Here is a 19,644-nt window from a genome sequence, read left to right as displayed (position 1 = left end):
CTGCTGCAATTCTCTCTGTTCTCTTCTTAACTCTGGTAGCATAGATTGTCTCTATTGTAGGCAAGCTAGCACCAATTACCATTTCTGCAATTCTTACAGCTTGTTGGAGCCCTTTTTGTGTGTGTCTTGGAGGCTGTACCATACCAAGCAGTAACAGAATTCTGTTCTTATCTATGTTGTCACAAATTATCACTGCAATAGGTTAGAAGGGACACTGTAAATCAAGTCTGAAACCATACCATCTTCTTTTGCAGACAGTGCAGGACTCTTTCTTGACATCCTATTCTTTAAAAATAAAAATAAAAAACCCTTTAACCACTTTGTTCTGCTTTCTTCCACAGCAACATGATTGTGATGGAGCAAATCATAGTTAATCAGTCCTCTCTGTCAGGATTTCTTCTTCTAGAATTCTCAGAGCTTCGGGAGCTACAGATTTTATACTTTGTTGTGTTCCTTGCTTTTTATCTGGCAGCACTTACAGGAAATATTCTCATCATCTCTGCAGTAGCCTTTGACCATCACCTGCACACCCCCATGTACTTCTTTCTGATGAACTTGGCCTTACAAGACCTTGGCTCAGTTTCAGTCATTATGCCGAAATCCATGGCCAATACCATCTTAAATACAAGGTACATTTCTAATCCGGGATGTGTTGCTCAAGTCCTCTTTTTTCTCTTCTTCATAGCATCAGATTTCTTCCTCCTTACAGTCATGGCATATGATCGGTACATTGCCATTTGCAAACCGTTACAGTATGAGATGTTGATGAATAGGCAGGTCTGTACCCAAATGATCACTAGTGTATGGATCATCAGCTTTTTCTATGGAGTGTTACATACTGGGTGCACGTTTGCACCCCCTTTTTGTTCCAATCTGGTCAATCAGTTTTTCTGTGAAGTCCCAGAGTTACTTAAACTGACTTGCTCTGATTTGTACCTACTCGAAATTGGAGTTCTTGCATTCAGTTTAGTCATTGCGTTAGGCTGCTTCATTTTCATCGTTGTAACTTATGTGTACATATTCAGCTCAGTGTTGAAAATCCCCTCTAGTGAAGGGAGGCAAAAGGCCTTCTCAACTTGCCTTCCACATCTCATGGTTTGCTCCCTATTTGTATTCACTGGATATTTTGCTTACCTTAAGCCCATATTTAATAGCCCACCACACCTTAATTTGGCATTTACAGTGATGTATTCCATGGTTCCACCCTTGATGAATCCAGTAATCTACAGCATGAGAAATAAGGAAATTAAAAATTCTCTGTCAAAGCTGTTGGGTTTAAGACACTCCTCTATGAATACCTTTCCCAGCCGATTATGTAAATGTAAATTCTGTATATAACTCTAATGATAGGAAACTGTAAGTCTGATGAGGAAAGTTTGCATAAGTTACATATATTCAGCTAAGGGCTGCTTTACAAGGCAAAACTGAACTAACATATTCAAATTTGAAGAGCACTTTTTATTATTAAGCATTACGAATGTTCCCAATAGTATCAACTGTTCAGTAGTCATACAGATGTTTTTCAGAAGGTGATGAACAAGAGTCTTAGACGTTTTTATGTATAGACTGGTTTCCTGCTACAGCAAGACCTTGAGCAAGATAACCTTTCAAGTCAGTCCCTGCTCTGATTCCTTGATGCAGAATCAAAATTCGCTTTGTTACATGAAAGCAGGCTCATTCTATTACACTAGCTCAGCTGAGCCAATCAATCTTTACATAGACATCAAATTATGTTTGCAAAATTGAAGTTTAAATTAAACTGATCTCAAAGCAAAAAAGCATCATATTTATATGTAAGTATTATGCATTTATTTATTTATTATTTGAAAAATTGTTTCCTACGAAGCATTTCAAATCTATTTTACCATACAACAAAACACATATCGTATATAAAATTGCAGGAATAAAGTGTATCACAAACTTGTGAAGGAAATGCCTTTGCACTGCAATTTTTTTGGGACCCTAGGTTTGTAATAGAATGATGGGAAGTTTTGCTGTTGATTTGTTTGTTTGTTTGTTTGTTTAAAATGTACCAACGTTTGCCAGCTCTGTTTACTGTATTGGCTGATGGTTGCTGACTTGCCCTGTCAACTTGCCCTGTACGGAAATACTTCTATGAACCTTGTGTTTGTGTAAAGTTGACAATGGCTAAAGAGTTATAACAAATACTATAAGTATATATGCATGTGTTAGGATGTACCAGGCTTTGGCATAATTTGTTAATTAAATGCTAATTATAGAAATGTATAAAAGACTTTGTACTTTCCTTGTTTGGGACGGTACCTTTGGGTACCTGATGTGCAGCAGAAATAAAGAACAGAGCCTATTTTGGCTTGCCTTGCTTTGTATATTCCTTGGTTGCGTTTGATTCAAGAAGCTCCCTACCTGCGAACAGACAGGCTCAGCAGAATTAGCCACTCCATTGACAAAATGATTACATATATAAAAACAATTTGAAATGCAATGCAGGAACACATTCCTCTTCAACCAAGTCTTTGGCTGATTAACATCCAATATCCTTTTATATGTATTTATGGGAGGGTATTGGTATGTTTTGTTTTCCTTCTTGTTTTTATTATGTATTTTGTGTTTCTATCTTTTTATACTGTGAACCACCCTGAGAGCTTTAGATGAAGAGTGGTATACAAATTTCAGAAATAATAATAATAATAATAATAATAATAATAATAATAATAATAATGGCTTGTTGAAGGATGAACAGGCCCCAAAGGACAATAGAAGTGACATCTAATATATAAAAGGAAGAACTTCCAAAAGATAGGTGCCTCCAAAAGATAGGTGCCTATATTGTATAGGAAATGGATATCCTAATGAGCTGGTACCTTCAGGATACCCTCTTCTAATGAGCACAGTGACCCATTAGGAATGGGACATTGTGTCCCATAGCTGCATAGGTTTTGTCTCTCCATATCTGTACCAGGACCTTAGCCTGGTAGATAATTTTCAGCAAGCACAATTCTTTTAGCAGCTGTCTATTTCTGCTTAAGTGAACCATCAAGTTCAGAAATTTTATGAAGCTTCTGAGTCAGCCTCATGGGCAACCTCACATAGAGCACATTACAGTAATCCAATATGAAGGCTATCTCTACATGGACACCAATAGTCAAGCTATTCCAGTCCAGAAGTTACCATAGCTGACTTAACACTTAAAGTTGGTGTAATGGCACCCCTAGCCATGGAAGTCATTGGTCTTCCAATGACCAAGATGGATCCAGGTGGACTCCTCCAAGGGAGTACAACCCCATTTCAAATAACTCTTCCTCAGCATCAGTATTAAAATGGTGAGGGAAGATGTCACTAGTATGTGAGGTGATACAAACCCATTCTCCACAACAGCCTGTTGCATTGGGCAGTCTTGTCAAATCCTACTTCTTTGGAATAAAATAGAAAGGGGGAGGTGAGATAGGACTTATCCTAATGGTCTTCTGGGACAAATCCAAAGAGGGGAGAATGGTAGCACACTTTTATATGGTGCTTTGAGAAACTTCATCAACTACAGAATGTGGTGCCCTACCTTTTGAAGAGCAGCAACCCATTCATCACTACTTCACCTATCCAGAAGCAGCTTTATTTGCTAACAAAACAACAACAACAACAACAACAACAACAACAACAACAACAACAACAAATGCAAAAACTCCCAGACTGAATTCAAAGTGCTAGTTTTGACCTACAAAGCCCCAATGGTCTGGGTTGTGGTTATGATAGGGAAAATCTCTAAAGAGAAGAGAGAAGACACAGGTTATGGGAACAGCTGCCAGAAAGTACTTAGCACAGAAAGTTTAGACAAAGAGCAGGAGGGTGAGAGAGTTAACCAAAACTTGTTTACATAAAGTTCTTTGTTTTATAATACTCCTGTTTGAGCCTGCTTGAGTTTTAATGAAAATTTACACCTCTTGAAATAGGTATAGTCTACCAGATTTTATCTAATATAATATTATGAATTATGGTGCTGGAGGAGACTCTTGATAGTCCCATGGACTGCAAGAAGATCAAACCTATCCATTCTGAAGGAAATCAGCCACGAGTGCTCACTGGAAGGACAGATCCTGAAGCTGAGGCTTCAATACTTTGGCCACCTCATGAGAAGAGAAGACTCCCTGGAAAAGACCCTGATGCTGGGAAAGATGGAGGGCACAAGGAGAAGGGGACGACAGAGGACGAGATGGTTGAACAGTATTCTCAAAGCTACTAAGATGAGTTTGACCAAGCTGCGGGAGGCAGTGCAAGACAGGAGTGCCTGGCGTGCTCTGGTCCATGGGGTCACGAAGAGCCGGACACGACTAAATGACTAAACAACAACAACCAGATTATACCTGTATTTGCAAGTCAAGTAGGTGTTATTTGCTGTGCTACACAGCTTACTATGAGGCTAAATTGCAACCTAATCCTTAAAAATAAAATATATCTTATTTTTAAACAACTAACACATAATATTGATTGCCAATGCTCTCACCTTGCTAAAATTACTAGGCTAAAAAAATGTTTTGAAAAATTACATTCAAAAACTGATGACAACATAACTCACCTGCCCACCATTTCCTTCCCTGTCCTAGTCTACTTAGTAGCAGTTGCCTTTAATTTCTCTCATCTGAGCTGGTTATTGTCAATGTTTAATTTCTAGTAAGGAGGAAGTAGTAGTTGTTGTCAGGTCTCAAATATGTGTAGAAATACCACTGTCATCTAGAAGCCCTGCTTAAAGTCTCTGGAAATAGGGGACTCTTGCTAGCTATTCAGTGAGGGGAATGCACTATTACTTGCACTCAGGACAACTTCCGTCTAGTTCTAGTTTGAGGAGTGAACCATAAAACTAAAAATGGGAGCCAGGTCTGTAGCCTACTAATCCCTACACTATCATCTATCTATCTATCTATCTATCTATCTATCTATCTATCTATCTATCTATATCTATCTATCATCTATCTATCTATCTATCTATCTCTATCTATCTATCTGAAATCAATAATTCTATCACTAACATTACTTTAATTCTCTAGCCATTTAAATATATTTAGAATTCCCTCAGAGACACTGCTGTTGTATTTGATTGGACTCATGTCAGCCTATCTCCAGAGGCCAACTTAGAAAAGCTACACATAAAGCTTCCTACAAAAGCGTCCTTCGGACGTCATCTTACCTTTGAGCCAGATACATGAACTTCTGGCAAACAATTGCAGATTTCCATTTCAGAGAAACTAGAAGAATGACTAGCTAAATAACTAGGATTTTGCAGATTATACAGCCACAGACAACTAGAAGGAGACAGGAAAACGGACAATATGTGAGCGATAGACCTTCACTGTGAGAAAGAGTGAGCGGTGAACAGATTTACTGTGGTGATGACTGACAAATCATCTGACAATGTGAGACAAAGGTGTGCACAAAAAAACTGATATTTGGGGATTAGGCCAGGGAAATGCCTGTTTTGGAATAACATAACTAGCTAGTAGAGAAATGTATAAAGAAACAGTTACAGCCAAAAAAACACAGGGGATTATTTAATAATTGTATAGACAGTGTTGTTCTTTTTCTTAAAATCATTCTTTCATCCACTATGATTTTCTTTTCTTTTTTTGTCAGGTGTTGGACTTAAATTTCTTCCAGTGGAATTACTCAGACATCTGTCTATGACTTTGGATGGAAGTCCCTTCCTTAAAAGGAATAATAACTATACTGGCCTAAATGCCTTCTTGAATCTTTATAGTCAATATCCTGTTAGGGATGACATCTAATGACTGGGTAATTGGTATTAAATATTCTGCTTTTATCGTCCCACACCACCATCTTTTCCTCAAATGTTTTATCTATATCCTTGTTTGCTGCTGTTCTTTGTGGGATGAGTCTCAGTTCTGTGTTAAAGTATGCTTTGTATGGATAAGGTCAAACATAAGAAGCTTACCATGGATTTAGTTACTGTTCAATACAGGACTAATTCCCAGGTAAGTGGGTATAGGGTTGCAGCCTTATGGATTTTTTGGTGTGTAAAAGTACTAAGACCTTGTTTGTAGAGAAGACGGCAAGACTTGCCCTCCAGGTTGGCAATACTGCTTAGAACATTTGTAACATTACCTGTGATCATAACCGTATAGAGTAGGAATCACCAGTATGGTTGCCTCCTTATGTTGTTGGACTCTAGGTCTCACCAGACTCAGCCAGCATAGCCAATGGTCAGCAATGTCGAGACCTGGAGTCCAAGGATCTGATGGAGAGCACCACATTGGCTGCCCCTGGTGTAGGCTCTATTGTTATATGCAATTAATTGAAAAGTACATGCCCTGTTTCTAGAACAGTCCATTCTGGCTGTTGGGTTGCTAACTGCAGCAGTATTTGCACAAACACAATCTAATCAGCATTATGTCTTCTGTCGGATATTACCCCTTGCCTTGCTAATCTTTGTTTTTCAAAATACTTGAAGGATGCCAACCACATAATTTGTTTATTAATGTTCTGCTATTTGATAAGCCAAACAGTGAATATAAATGAGTTTACATGTCACCAGTTCCTAAATATATATTCCGTGGGTTTTTTGGGGGGGGGTGGTGGTGGTGGTGATATTATGTGTATCTTAAGAAAGTCAACATGACCCACTTGACTCATTTACTGTCCTCATAAGCATGCTCAAATATTGCATTTAGGCAGAATTAATCATTGTTCAAGGACATGGGCGACACTATAGCCTAAATCACAGAGCCTAGGGCTTGCCGATCAGAAGGTCGGCAGTTTGAATCCCCATGATGGAGTGGTTCCCTGCTCCTGCCAACCTAGCAGTTTGAAAGCATGTCAAGTGCAAGTAGATAAATAGGTACCGCTCCGGTGGGAAGGTAAACAGTGTTTCCTTGTGCTGCTCTGGTTTCGCCAGAAGTGGCTTAGTCATGCTGGCCACTGTCTGTGGACAAACAGTAAAGTGAGATGAGCACCACAACCACAGAGTCGTTCACAAGTGGACTTAACGGTCAGGGGTCCCTTTACCTTTAACCATTGTTCAATTTTTAAAACATGCATATGGAACCTCTATTGAGATACATTTCAGGACACCACCATCCCATTTATGTCTTCCCTTCTCTGACAGGGGTGCATTACTGAATAACAATAAGGAAATGTTCAACCAAAGCACTATGACAGGTTTTCTTCTCTTGGAATTCTCTGAAATTCGAGAACTGCAGATTGTATGCTTTGTGACATTTTTCATTATCTACCTGACAGCTGTGGTTGGAAATCTGCTGGTGATCAATGTTGTGGCACTCAACCAATATCTTCATACTCCAATGTACTTTTTCCTGGTGAATTTATCTGCTGTCGACCTTGGTTACATCTCAGTCACCATTCCCAAAGCTATAGCTAACACCATACTGGGCACCAGGCACATTACGTATTCTGAATGTGTGGCTCAGGTCTTCTTCTTTGTTTTTTTTTGCATCTTCCGAGTTCTTCCTCCTGACAGTCATGGCCTATGATCGATACATTGCCATTTGCAACCCACTGCAATATGAGCTACTTATGAACAAAATATCCTGCATTCAAATGGTAGTTAGTGTGTGGCTCGTTGGTCTTTTATATGCTGTTTTGCATGCTAGCTGCACATTTGGAATCATTTTTTGCTCTAATGTCATAAACCAGTTTTTCTGTGAAATCCCACAGCTTCTCCAGCTCTCATGCTCCAACTCATACATTTTTGAAGGAGGAGCTGTCATATTTTGTTCAGTGTTGAGCATGGGATGTTTTGGATTCATAATTATTTCCTATCTGCAGATTTTAAAAGCAGTGTTGAGGATCCCCTCTGTACAAGGAAGGGAAAAAGCCATCTCCACTTGCCTTCCCCATCTCATTGTCCTTTTTTTATTTTTCTTCACTGGAAGCATTGCTTACTTGGGACAAACATCTACCGGTAGGTCCTCCTCAGACATGGGGCTGATGCTTGCAGTGATATATTCAATCATTCCACCTTTCATGAATCCCATTATTTATAGCATCAGGAATAAAGATATCAAGACAGCACTTTGGAGGGTTATAAATATAAAATAAATTATGCAGTTTCACTTACAAATACTCTGTAAAATATGGGATACAACTTTCTTGGTGCAATACTCTATAACCTTCCACCCCACCCCCACCCCCAAAATACATGCCTAATCTCCCAGCAGACTTTGTGCAAACAATTGAGGATGAATGTTCAATAAACAGGTCATCTTGAAGTGGCCAGTGATCTGTAGGCATGATGTGTATTTTGCAAAGTGTGTGTGGTTTTGTCTTTTATTATTGAATTAATTTGTCTTGGTTTTCTAGTCATGGGTTGGACAAGAAGTTCTGCATGGCACTAAAGACTTTACCACTGGACATATTATCTGGGATCCCCAAGATTTCACCAGATATGGCCATTGCAATTTCAAGACTATCTTCATAAACAGAACAAAAAAAAAAAAATTCCTTCCAGTAGCACCTTAGAGACTAAGTTTGTCATTGGTATGAACTTTTGTGTGCATGCACACTTCTTCAGATACACTGAAACAGAAACCATGCACACGAAAACTCATACCAATGACAAACTTAGTTGGTCTCTAAGGTGCTACTGGAAGGAATTTTTTTTTTTTGTTTCAACTACATCAGACCAACACGACTACCTACCTGTAACTTCATAAACAGAATTAAAAATGTATTATTTTCTATTATGAAAACTAGGAGTTGCAGTTTGCTTCTTTTACCAATGAATCAGAACAAATGTCAATCAAGGGGGAAACCTGATTGATGCTTGTTCTGATTCAGTGGTTGCGTGTCGAGGTCACAGTACAACCCCCCAAGAAATTCACACATCACACCAAATTTAAGTCCAAGGTTTTTGGCATTATTTTGGCCACAACTTTATTTAAAATACAACCAATAGTGAGTGGTTGCTTAGGCATTGGTTAATCCATCTGTCCCCCACCCTGGGACGGATCAACACTGACTTCCGCTAGCCATCTAGGGAAGTCAGTAGGTAAACACCACCTGAGAGAGGCTGGAGCTGTGCGACAGGCCCTATACCTCTCCCCGAATGTTCCCCAAGGCTCTTTCCTCTTGTATGGGCAAATCCCCTTGCAGGGGTACTGACAACAGCCCTCCGAGCCCCAGGATTCCTTTAATGGAATACCTCTATACACCACAATTTTGAGGGATAGGCCCAGCCTTTCCATACCCCTCCACCAACCAAATTTTTAACCAATGCCTAACCGCCAACCTTACAAGTTGTGACAATTTGCTACACAGTAGGCAAAAACCAAAAGGCAACAGCCAATCAGCCAAATGGACAAAATTCCTACCAGGCCCCTGCTCCAAAGCAGACAACCCCATGACAGGCACAGCAATGTCAAACGCACAAAGCCCTTAAAGAGGGTGGGCGGGCAGGAGATCCGTTACTCTTGGCAAAAGTGAAACCCAGACGCAGTATGCTAGAGTTTATAAAGGCTATGGCTAGCAATCAAACTTGCAACATGACTTTCCCCCCAGCAACAGAAAATATGCCCAGTCACCCAGTGGCCATCTTGCCTAACCATCCCAGCTAACCTTGGGGTTGTCCTGTTAACCCTTCCGCAACTGGTGCTCTCCATGAATGGAGAACCCATTTAAACAGCAGGTTTTCCCAGGGAAAGTGGCAGGACAAAAACAACAACACTCGAACCTGTGCCTAGAAATTGCAGCACAAACAGAACTGTGGATGAGCCCTTAGTGCTTCAGTATACATTGGCTTCCACATTATTTGAATTCTGGCAGGAATTGTGGGTTTTAGAATGTTGAACAGATTATTCATTTTTAAAAACCTACTATTTTCATTTTTATGGGAAGCTTTCTTATGGAAAATATATTTAAAAAATAAAAATGGAAGCCATCATGTCCAGCTTTTTAAAATGTGTGTGCATCACATACATTTACTTGTATATAAGATTACACAATGTGAAATTGTGCAATAAATGGGATCCTCCTTAACAAGGGTCCTGGTTGCGCTCGGGCCCCCGGGACACCCACACAGGGTGGGTTGTGGCTAGGTGTGACCGAAGCCTTAACCGCATAGGTGCTAAGTTCCGGATTGAAAAATCCGGGATCAGCAGTGCCGCGGCACCGGAAATTGCTTCTATGCATGTCCGGAAGTGCGTAGAAGCGACTTGTAGTGCTGGCACAGCACCAGAAGAACATGGCTGCTGGCAGGGGCTCCGTAATCCGGGGGAATATGGGGTATTTTGCTATTCGGGACACCTGCAGGAAACGGTAAGGAAACCCCTGGGGGGTTCCCAGGGAAAACGGGGCACTTGGCAGCTATGCTTAACCGTTAGGCCCTGGGATCACGCCAGGCTGTTTTGGCAAGCGGCATGATTCCTGGGGCCTATAAAAGCGGCAGCGTGATGAGATTGGGGGCACTTGCTTCTCACTGGCGAACACCCTCCCTCCCTAATTTTAGGTCATGCTTTGGCCTTGCTTTGGATTGGGTCACTTGCTTTGGAGCAGGGGCTAGTTAGGAATTTTTTCCATTTGGCAAATTGGCACTGGCCACTTGGTTTTCGCCTACCCCCTTAGCAATCATCACAACTTTGTAAGGCTTATTGAAGTGTGTGGGAGGGGAGGTGCTGCCGTCACCTGCCCCTCCAGAAATAGGGTATTCCGGTAATGGAATCTGGGGGTCCTGGATCTTGTCCAAAGTCCACTTGAGGGTCTAGGGCCATTCCAGGAACCCAGGAACCCTGGGGTAAGCTTCGGTTGATCTTCATCAATGTTGCTCCCTCGTTTGGTGTTTACCATTTCAGAGTACCAGCCAGGGAGGCAGGAGTCAGTTATAGTCTGTTGCCAGGGCCTAAGCCAATACCACTCATTTTGCTGTAATTAATAAAGCTGTGGCTTAAATTTTTTCCCAATAACTAAAACTTATGTGTAGGGGGAAGTTATTTACGAGGGAAGGGCTTGGGGGCCTTGAAGGGCAAAAAGGCTGAAAACAAGACTCAGTATTTATAGAACTGTTCTTCAACTGCCAGAGAAGTCAACACAGTCTACTCTTTCCGCAGAATTCTACTTTGATGATATGTTAACTTACAGGAAGACTCTAAGTTAACATAAATTTAAGTAGTCTCAGGTTTTTCAAACCTAGGCAGGCTATTTATTCCATGAGCTTCTAATATGGATGAAGTGCTGCAGAACTGGAAAACACATTCAGTCAGGGTGGGACCATTGGATATGATCCCTGCCTCAATATATCCATTCAGTCTTTCAGTGTGATTATATTGTCATAAATGGCCAACAGCCGACAGCTATTAGGAGCTGTACAAAGTCTAACATAGAGTGTAGAGCTGGGTCAAACCTACACTTCTCACTTCTCCCAGCACTTGGACTCTTTGATTCAGTTTCTACGTCTACAACAAGGTGCACCATAGGGTCAGAACACTGGGTTTCTATTTATGTAATCATCCATTCCCCAATTATTATTATTTCCAATAATTGTAACTTTTTACACAGACCACATATCATATGTTTGGTTTGGCTTTTGATTTTAAAACGGTGACTGGAAGGAGACATGGTAAAGATAGGTTCAATACATTATTTCCCAATTGGGCAAAGTGTACACAGAGGAAAATCAAACTTTGCAGTAAACAAGTTTCGTTTCTTCCTTACTGTATAGTGGAGTGTGAGTGCCATCTTATGTTCCAGTGTGTTATTTGTCTAGTTTGTATAATTGCTTGTTTTTAATCAGCACCTCATCTGAGGGAATGAGGAGGAACAATTCAAGTGTCCATGGCAACATCCATGCTGAATTAATTTGATTTGCAAAGTGTGTTGACTATTTAATTCTAAAATCACTTCACTTAGAATTACTGTGGCATCTACCAAACATTTTTTCTTGTTCCCTTCAGTTTATAAAGACCACAATTAAAGCTGTAAGAGATACAACATATTAATTCAACTGGAATACTGTTTGAAATATTTATTCTTCTTTATTGTAGGAATTAAACTAATTTAAAGACAAATTATGCTTCTCCTCATTATTTTACATTTCACAGTCTAGCTTAATTAGTGTAAATAGTTGTACATACAATATTATCTCTAGAGAGATCATTAATTTTTTTTAACTGAGTCTACAATCACCTCAAAAAAGTTGGGATAATTAGGCTTCATTATATTAATTGGAAAGCACAATAATCCCAAGAATGCAAATTTATGGGGCATATTTCTCTTTGTCTAATTTTTTGGAAAAAATAAAAAAGGGTAAAAGCTTCTTTTTAAAGGTAATGTGCTTTTGGTTAATTAATGACAACAATATTCAGCAGATGAGAAGGTCAATTAAGAATGCTGTTCACTGAGCTATGGTGAAATAATTCCATCTCAGAAAACATACTAGTAAATGAAGCAGAAAAAACCCTCATGTGTTCCTCCTCTAATTTCCCTGGAGATGAGTTAAAACAGTTTATGGACAGTTATCAGTATTTCAAAAAGAATTATTTTCAAAATGTTGATTATTTTTGCTTGCTCATTTTTTTAAAAAAATAGCAAAATAAATCTCTCTCACACACAAACCAGAAGAATAAACTCTACAAAGTAATGACTTATTTAATGTCCCTTTTATGATTTTATAATACATACTCAAGCCACCATTCAAGCAGTATTCCAGTTATTACTGTGGGGGGGGGACCACCATATGGAGACTACTGTCAATGAGAACAGATCATATTGGGCTAGATAGACCAATGGTCTGATTTACTATAAGGCAGTTGCCAGGTAATGTATGTCTATAGTGAACACACATAGGAGGAATTGGAAGCAAGTCTCCACTGTGACCTACATACAAAGTGGCCAAATGGTATCTATTGCTCTTAATACATTTTAAAGGAGGACACTGGGGCATGGGTGATGGTGGCATACTTCTAAATCTCCCATACCCTCTGAGCAATTTTGACAAATAGGATCATCTTAAAAGATGGTCCTGGTTGTGGGCAGGCCCTCAACCCAGTTCCCCCCTTCCCTGGCATGGGCGGAGTAATACCCTCACACCAGGTGACACCACGATCACTCCAGGCCTCTTGGCCAATCATTTTGAATGGGGTGATCATGAGGGGGTATAAAGGCGGCAGCACGACGTCATGTGCCAAGCACCTGCTTCATGCTGCCGAACGCCCGCCCACCTGCCCTTTAATTTAGGTGTCCTCTGGCCTTGCTTTGGACTTTGATTGATCACCTGTCTTGGGACAGGGACTGGGTAGGATTTTTTTCCATTTGGCAGATTGGCACTGGCCATTTGGTTTACCTCTTAGCAACCGTCACACCTTTGTAACGTTTGGTGGTTAGGCTGGGCATTGGCTTATTGATGGGGGGGGGAGGGGAGGTCGGCCAACACCTGCCCCTCCATTGACCAAGTGTATTCCATTAAAGGAATCTGGGTTATATCAACTGTTGGAGCTCATTAAAATTCTTTGCAGACAGTTCTAAGAGGATTTACGATTTGTGATACACTTTTAATTCAGGCCGCTTAAAGGGAGTTTGAGGAGAGCGGAGGAGCAGTTAAAGGGCGGGGAGAGCCATACGTCTGTTATAAGAAGAGTGTTAATGTTTGTATTTGGCTGAACCTCGCCTGAAAAAACTGCAATTCTGCAATCAGTGGATTTATTGAGCAGAAGCTGGGACATGATTAATGGGATCTTCAAGATAGCGACTGTCCATTTTGGATAGTTGGAGCGGCCTGGGAAACATGCCAGCTTGAAAAAGAAATGCAAGGATTTATGGGGAGGCTGGACAGAAAATTCACACAGGAATAGTAACTTTGTGTTAAATCTTGCTTGAAAATATCTCAGAAGCTGTGACAAGAGGAAGAGAATAACAAGAAAGAACTGTTGGGAAAGATTGGGACTATATTGGACTATAATGATTGGAAAGAATTTGGAATTTGGATAAATGGCAGCAAGTATCGTTACTCAGAACCCTCAGATTTTGAAGCATGGGAAGTCAAAAATTTTATGATTTGGTATAATATTTGGTTTAATAGATATGTATTTGTATAATATGGAATAATTGATATGATATGATTGGTTTGTAAGTGAAAAACTTAATAAAATTTGATTTTTTTTTTAAATAAGGAATCCGGGGCCTGGATCCTGAGCATAAGCACTTAAAACTCTCCCCCCCCAACTTTGTTCTCACACCCCACCTCTCCTCCTGTGTGTTCCAGGGTTTGGGTCCTGAGTTGAGGGAGCTTCTGCTTCTTTCCTTCCCTCCCCACTCCACTTGTTTGCTCGCCTGCCTCCTTCCCGTCCTCTCCCTGCCTGTTGGCCTGCCTCCTCCAGCAGCCCGGGAGTGCAGGACAATGGCACGCCACACACCTGCAACTCCTAAGCCTCCCCCAAGCTGTCAAAATGAAGGGGGAAGGCCACTGGCAAAGCGGCGCAGCTCCCCCCTTCCCCCGACAGCTCAGGGTAGGATTGGGAGTCGCGGGCAGGCGGTGCACCGAATGTCACCCCCCTCAGCCGTGACACCTTGGGTGATCCGCCCCCATCACACACCCCTTCCTATGCCTCTAGTGGACTCAGAATCTTCAGATCTTGCTAAGTTTTATCTAGATGTTGAACAGTGTGGGAGACAAGATGAGCAATCGTCCTCAGTACCATCTTTCAGAACTGTGTGTTTCCATGAAGGAATGATACTGCTGCAAACAAGCAGGGTCTATCCCAGGCAGGTCCATGAGAACCATATTGTGGTGGATAGTACTGAAAGCTGTTGACAGGCTCAGCAGACCATCAGAGACAAGACTCCCTGTGTCTAGATCCTAGTGTAGATTGTCTAGAGCAGTAACCAAACTGTGGCCTGTGAGAGCTTCATTCAGGTGGTCTATGCAGTGTTAGCAAAATTAAAATTAAAAATCATACAGCATCTAGCACAGCACATTATAATCACTACAACAGGCAGAAAAATCATTAAGTAGCCTGTCAAGCAATATTCAAGTGGTTCAAGGGCAAAAAAAGGTTGGAAACTACCAAATCCATTTCAGTACCAAAGTAAGGCCAGGATCATATTGAAATTTATCTTGATCCTCCACAAAACTTTGGCTGGGAGACACCATTGCATGCTTGCCTACAAGATAAATTGTTGAGTTGCCAGACATTATCCACTATGGTGAGTTCAGACAGGGTCCTTTCAACAACAATCTTCTTCAGCAGTTTTCGGGTAGAACTATTCACCCACTGAAGGTACCATAGCCCATTGGCACACACTTTTCTTCATTATCAACTGCAACATATTTACACACAAAATAACAAAAAAATACCTTATACTCAGAAGACCAAGAATCTCTGCAAAATTTGACCTGTTTTATCAATGCAGATTTTTTAAAAAATATTTCAAGGGTCATAGAATCATAGAATCATAGAGTTGGAAGAGACCACAAGGGCCATTCAGTCCGAACCCCTGCCAAGCAGGAAACACCATCAAAGCATTATTGACATATGGCTGTCAAGCCTCTGCTTAAAGACCTCCAAAGAAGGAGACTCCACCACACTCCTTGGCAGCAAATTCCACTGTCGAACAGCTCTTACTGTCAGGAAGTTCTTCCTAATGTAGTTTGAATCCATTGCTCCGTGTCCGCTTCTCTGGAGCAGCAGAAAACAACCTTTCACCCTCTTCTATATGACATCCTTTTATATATTTGAACATGGCTATCATATCACCCCTTAACCTTCTCTTCTCCAGGCTAAACATACCCAGCTCCCTAAGCTGTTCCTAATAAGGCATTGTTTCCAAGCCTTTGACCATTTTGGTTGCCCTCCTCGGGACACGTTCCAGCTTGTCAGTATCCTTCTTGAACTGTAGTGCCCCGAACTGGACACAGCACTCCAGGTGAGGTCTGACCAGAGCAGAATACAGTGGTACTATTACTTCCCTTGATCTAGACGCTATACTCCTATTGGTGCAGCCCAGAATTGCATTGGCTTTTTTAGCTGCTGCATCACACGGTTGACTCATGTCAAGTTTGTGGTATACCAGGACTCCTAGATCCTTTTCACATGTAAATGCGTGTAAATTACAATGAGTTCTGTAGATACAAGAAGAGATTTTTTTTTAGGAGCATCCAAGCACCAAATGGGCAAATTAAAATCTGCTTATTTGTTTTGATTTGTAATATCAGCTAACATAGCTCCCCAAAACATATGTGGTCTCATGTTATACTGCACAGTCTGGATAAATCCCTCTTCCCCCTGTCTAAAATACAGTATTTTCTAAATGTCAGGTAGTTGTTTATCTCTCTGACCTCTAAATTAGTCATTTAAAACTCCGCTATATATACCTGGGCTGGAGAGTTTGTGTGGGTGCATCTGTAAGCCATAAAATACATCTGTTTATTCCATGACTCCAATTAAAATTTCAATATGTATTTTTCTTTTCTTTCTTTTTTTTAAAAAATCCCACTTAGAAACCAAAAACCTTAAGAACTTCAGCAACCTTCATTCCACCCCTAAGAAGATTATGTTAGGACCCTCATGCCAACAATTTTATATAAAAAAGTGTTTGGGGGGGGATGCAGAAAGAGCAAAGAGGAGTTTAAAAATAGAAATTTGCTGCTGCCAACATTTGTACTGAAGTTGTAGCTATTTCCCTTCCCAGCACAAAGCAAAGTTTAGAGGGGAAGAAGCGCCTCCCCCAAAAATTAGTACCTTGAGCCCGTTGTGGCTCCTGCACTCACCAGAGGCACTGTGGCACAAGGGAACAGTTGCTGGGGACCAGGAAGGAAAGGCGCTTGGCGGGAGGACAAGCGAAAGAATCGCCATACTCTCTTCCTGGTCCCGGGCTGCAAAAGGAAACGCGGAGCCAGTGCTGCCCCCGGGAAGACTGAGCGAGTGTCTCCATAGAGATAGGAAAATTAAAGAGTGATACTCACGCACACACTTCCTGGCTCAGTTTGCAAATAAAAATAAAAATTACGGGGGAATTACGGGATATTCCCCCATTCGGGATAACAGCGGGAAATGGCTTTAAAAACGGGGGTTTCCCGGGGAAAACGGGAGACTTGGCAGCTATGCCTCTGTCCGTTGTGTCACATCACATGCATGTGCTGGGCACCCACATTGAAAGGAAGCTAGAATTTCTTCATTAAAGAATGACAGAATAGGGGTATCAGGATCTGATATCAGTCTGTTGTGGTAATGCCCTGAGGAAAGAGGGTCATAATTTCTCTTGGAACAGAATTCAAAAACCATGGGGTCACCACTAAGAAGGCCGTGTCTACCATGCTTGATTAATCTTACTTGCAGATGTTGTTGGCATCCCTCTGTCTTGGAAGAGTGTTCCCTTGGTGGTATAGTGAAACTGTTGGAGAGTTACAGTGTGTACTGTGGCTGTAGAGACTGATATAGCAGAGGCATTTATTAACAGCAGATACAACAGTAATGGAACTTGGAAAACCTTGCAATTAATGAATATTGATCACTGCTATAATATAGTGTGACAAACAGACATAATGGAAAATCCGTTGCCAAAAGTGAAGATGGCGAAGAGGGCTGAAAGATAATTTTTATACTGTATGGTGTGGTTTTACCAAATATACACATGAAACAACACACAGACGGGAAATACATACAACATATATTGCAATATGGAGTCGATAAGCAGGCACTACTATTATTCTGTGTTTTCCAAGTTGCTTTGTTGAAGAATTCATTTCACTGGCTTATGACAATGAATTCATTATTTTGTAGCATAAAATAATAGATTTAGTATTCCTGTCATGACCCATTTTTGTTAGTCATATCCTGTTTTATGATTTATGTGCATACAATTTTGGAACAAGATTTAGAAAGCAAAAAGAGTCACCAGTTCCTCAAACAAAAGAGCCAGGTTTTACATCTATTTCAGCAATATTTCCAGCTGAATTATTTTTTAAACTGCCTTCCACACAAATGAAGGTATTTAAGGAAACACAAAACCCACAGTTACATGCAAAAAGAGGACAGTGAAGCTGACAGCTTTGCTAGAGCAACCTGGATATCTTTGTTTCTCATGCTATAGATCACTGGGTTCAACATGGGTGGAACAAAGGTATATATCACAGTTAATGCCAAATCCATACCAGATGGTGTATCAGAAGGTGGTCTTAGGTAGGCAAACCACCCAGTGAATATAAATACAGAAAATACAATGAGGTGTGGAAGGCAGGTGGAGAAGGCTTTTTGCCTTCCCTGGATGGAGGGGATTCTCAGCACTGCAGTGAAGATTAGCACGTACGTTGCAACAATGAAGAAAAAACAGCCTAACTCTATAACTGCACTGATCACAAGAATGACAACTTCAGCTAGATATGAGTCAGAGCAGGAGACCTTCAGTAACTCTGGGATTTCGCAGTAGAATTGATTGACAATATTGGAGCAAAACTGTACTGCAAAGGTCCCTCCAGTGTGCAATGTGCCATAGAAAAGACCAGTGATCCAAACACCAGCAACCATTTGTGTGCAGGCTGCCTTGTTCATCACCATTTCGTATTGTAGCGGGTTGCAAATGGCAACATAGCGATCATATGCCATGACTGTGAGGAGAAAGAAATCAGATCCCACAAAGGAAACAAAACAGAACACTTGAGCCACACATCCAGAGTAAGAAATGTATCTAGTATTGTGGAAAGAATTAGCCATTGATTTGGGTATGATGGCAGAAACGGAGCCAAGATCCTGGATGGCCAAGTTCATCAGGAAGAAGTACATAGGGGTGTGCAGGTGGTGGTCAAAGACTACTGCAGAAATGATGAGAAGATTCCCTGAGACAATTGCTAGGTACAATATCAGGAACAACAGAAAGAGTAGAATCTGCTGTTCCCGGATGGCTGAGAATTCAAGAAGTAGAAATCCAGAAATGGAGGATTTATTATCCATTTTTTTCTAAAAACAAATCACTAAGATCCTTGCAACCTCTGGAACAAAATAAAAAGATAACTGTTAGCATAACTTACTAAGCAAGATTTATTAAATTCAAAAGAGAGTCGGGGGAAAGAAAAAAAGATAAGGGAAATAAACCACAAGTCTTAGAAGTGAACCTTTCAACACATGAAAACTTTAATAATGATGTGTTATAATAAGAGATAGTGGCTTACCACTGTTTTCTTAACATCAGTGTTCTGCAGCTCATTTAATATGGGTTTACTTTGATCTTCTAAACCAGGGGTCAGCAACCGTTTTCAGCCGTGGGCCGGTCCACCATCCCTCAGACCATGTGGTGGGCTGGACTATATTTTGAAAAAAATAATGAACAAATTCCTATGCCCCACAAATAACCCAGAGATGCATTTTAAATAAAAGAACACATTCTACTCATATAAAAACACTCTGATTTCTGGACCATCCACGGGCCGTATTGAGAAGGCGATTGGGATGCATCCGGCCCATGGGCCTTAGGTTGCCTACCCCTGTTCTAAACACTCAGAACCTTGAGCTGTTATTATAGGTTAAACATCTTTCAGCATTTGAATATGGGTACCTTAACAGTCCCCCAACCTGTAAAAACAGCCCCACATAACACTCATTTCATTCAAATTTCATGAGACATACTGCCATATGTCCCATTACTGGTAGAGTCATACCTTGAAGAATTCGAAGTTGAAGCCTCTGGAAGTATTTTCGGCACGTGTGCCGGGAGCGTGCG

At 40.8% G+C, this 19,644-nt stretch overlaps 2 protein-coding genes and 1 pseudogene across 2 annotated transcripts; 2 read left to right on the top strand and 1 right to left on the bottom strand.

Annotated features, from left to right (window-relative positions):
* Positions 1 to 345: 345 nt before the first annotated feature.
* On the top strand, positions 346 to 1,338 carry LOC118078461 (olfactory receptor 14A16-like). The gene has a single exon (XM_035102339.3). It carries the CDS (start codon positions 346 to 348, stop codon positions 1,336 to 1,338), a length of 993 nt encoding a protein of 330 aa, XP_034958230.2.
* Positions 1,339 to 7,118: 5,780 nt separating this feature from the next.
* On the top strand, positions 7,119 to 8,043 carry LOC132592931 (olfactory receptor 14I1-like; annotated as a pseudogene).
* Positions 8,044 to 17,608: 9,565 nt separating this feature from the next.
* LOC118078460 (olfactory receptor 14A16-like) lies at positions 17,609 to 18,890 on the bottom strand. Its single transcript, XM_035102337.3, has one exon. The coding sequence runs from the start codon at positions 18,876 to 18,878 to the stop codon at positions 17,946 to 17,948; it is 933 nt and encodes a 310-aa protein (XP_034958228.2). The 5' UTR covers positions 18,879 to 18,890; the 3' UTR covers positions 17,609 to 17,945.
* Between the last annotated feature and the right edge of the window lie 754 nt (positions 18,891 to 19,644).

This window comes from Zootoca vivipara, chromosome 12 (genome assembly GCF_965207765.1).
Source record: "Zootoca vivipara chromosome 12, rZooViv2.hap1.1, whole genome shotgun sequence".
Classification (NCBI taxonomy): Eukaryota; Metazoa; Chordata; class Lepidosauria; order Squamata; family Lacertidae; genus Zootoca; species Zootoca vivipara.
The sequence above is the reverse complement of the archived record's forward strand: the minus strand, read 5'-3'. Positions and strand labels throughout refer to the sequence as shown.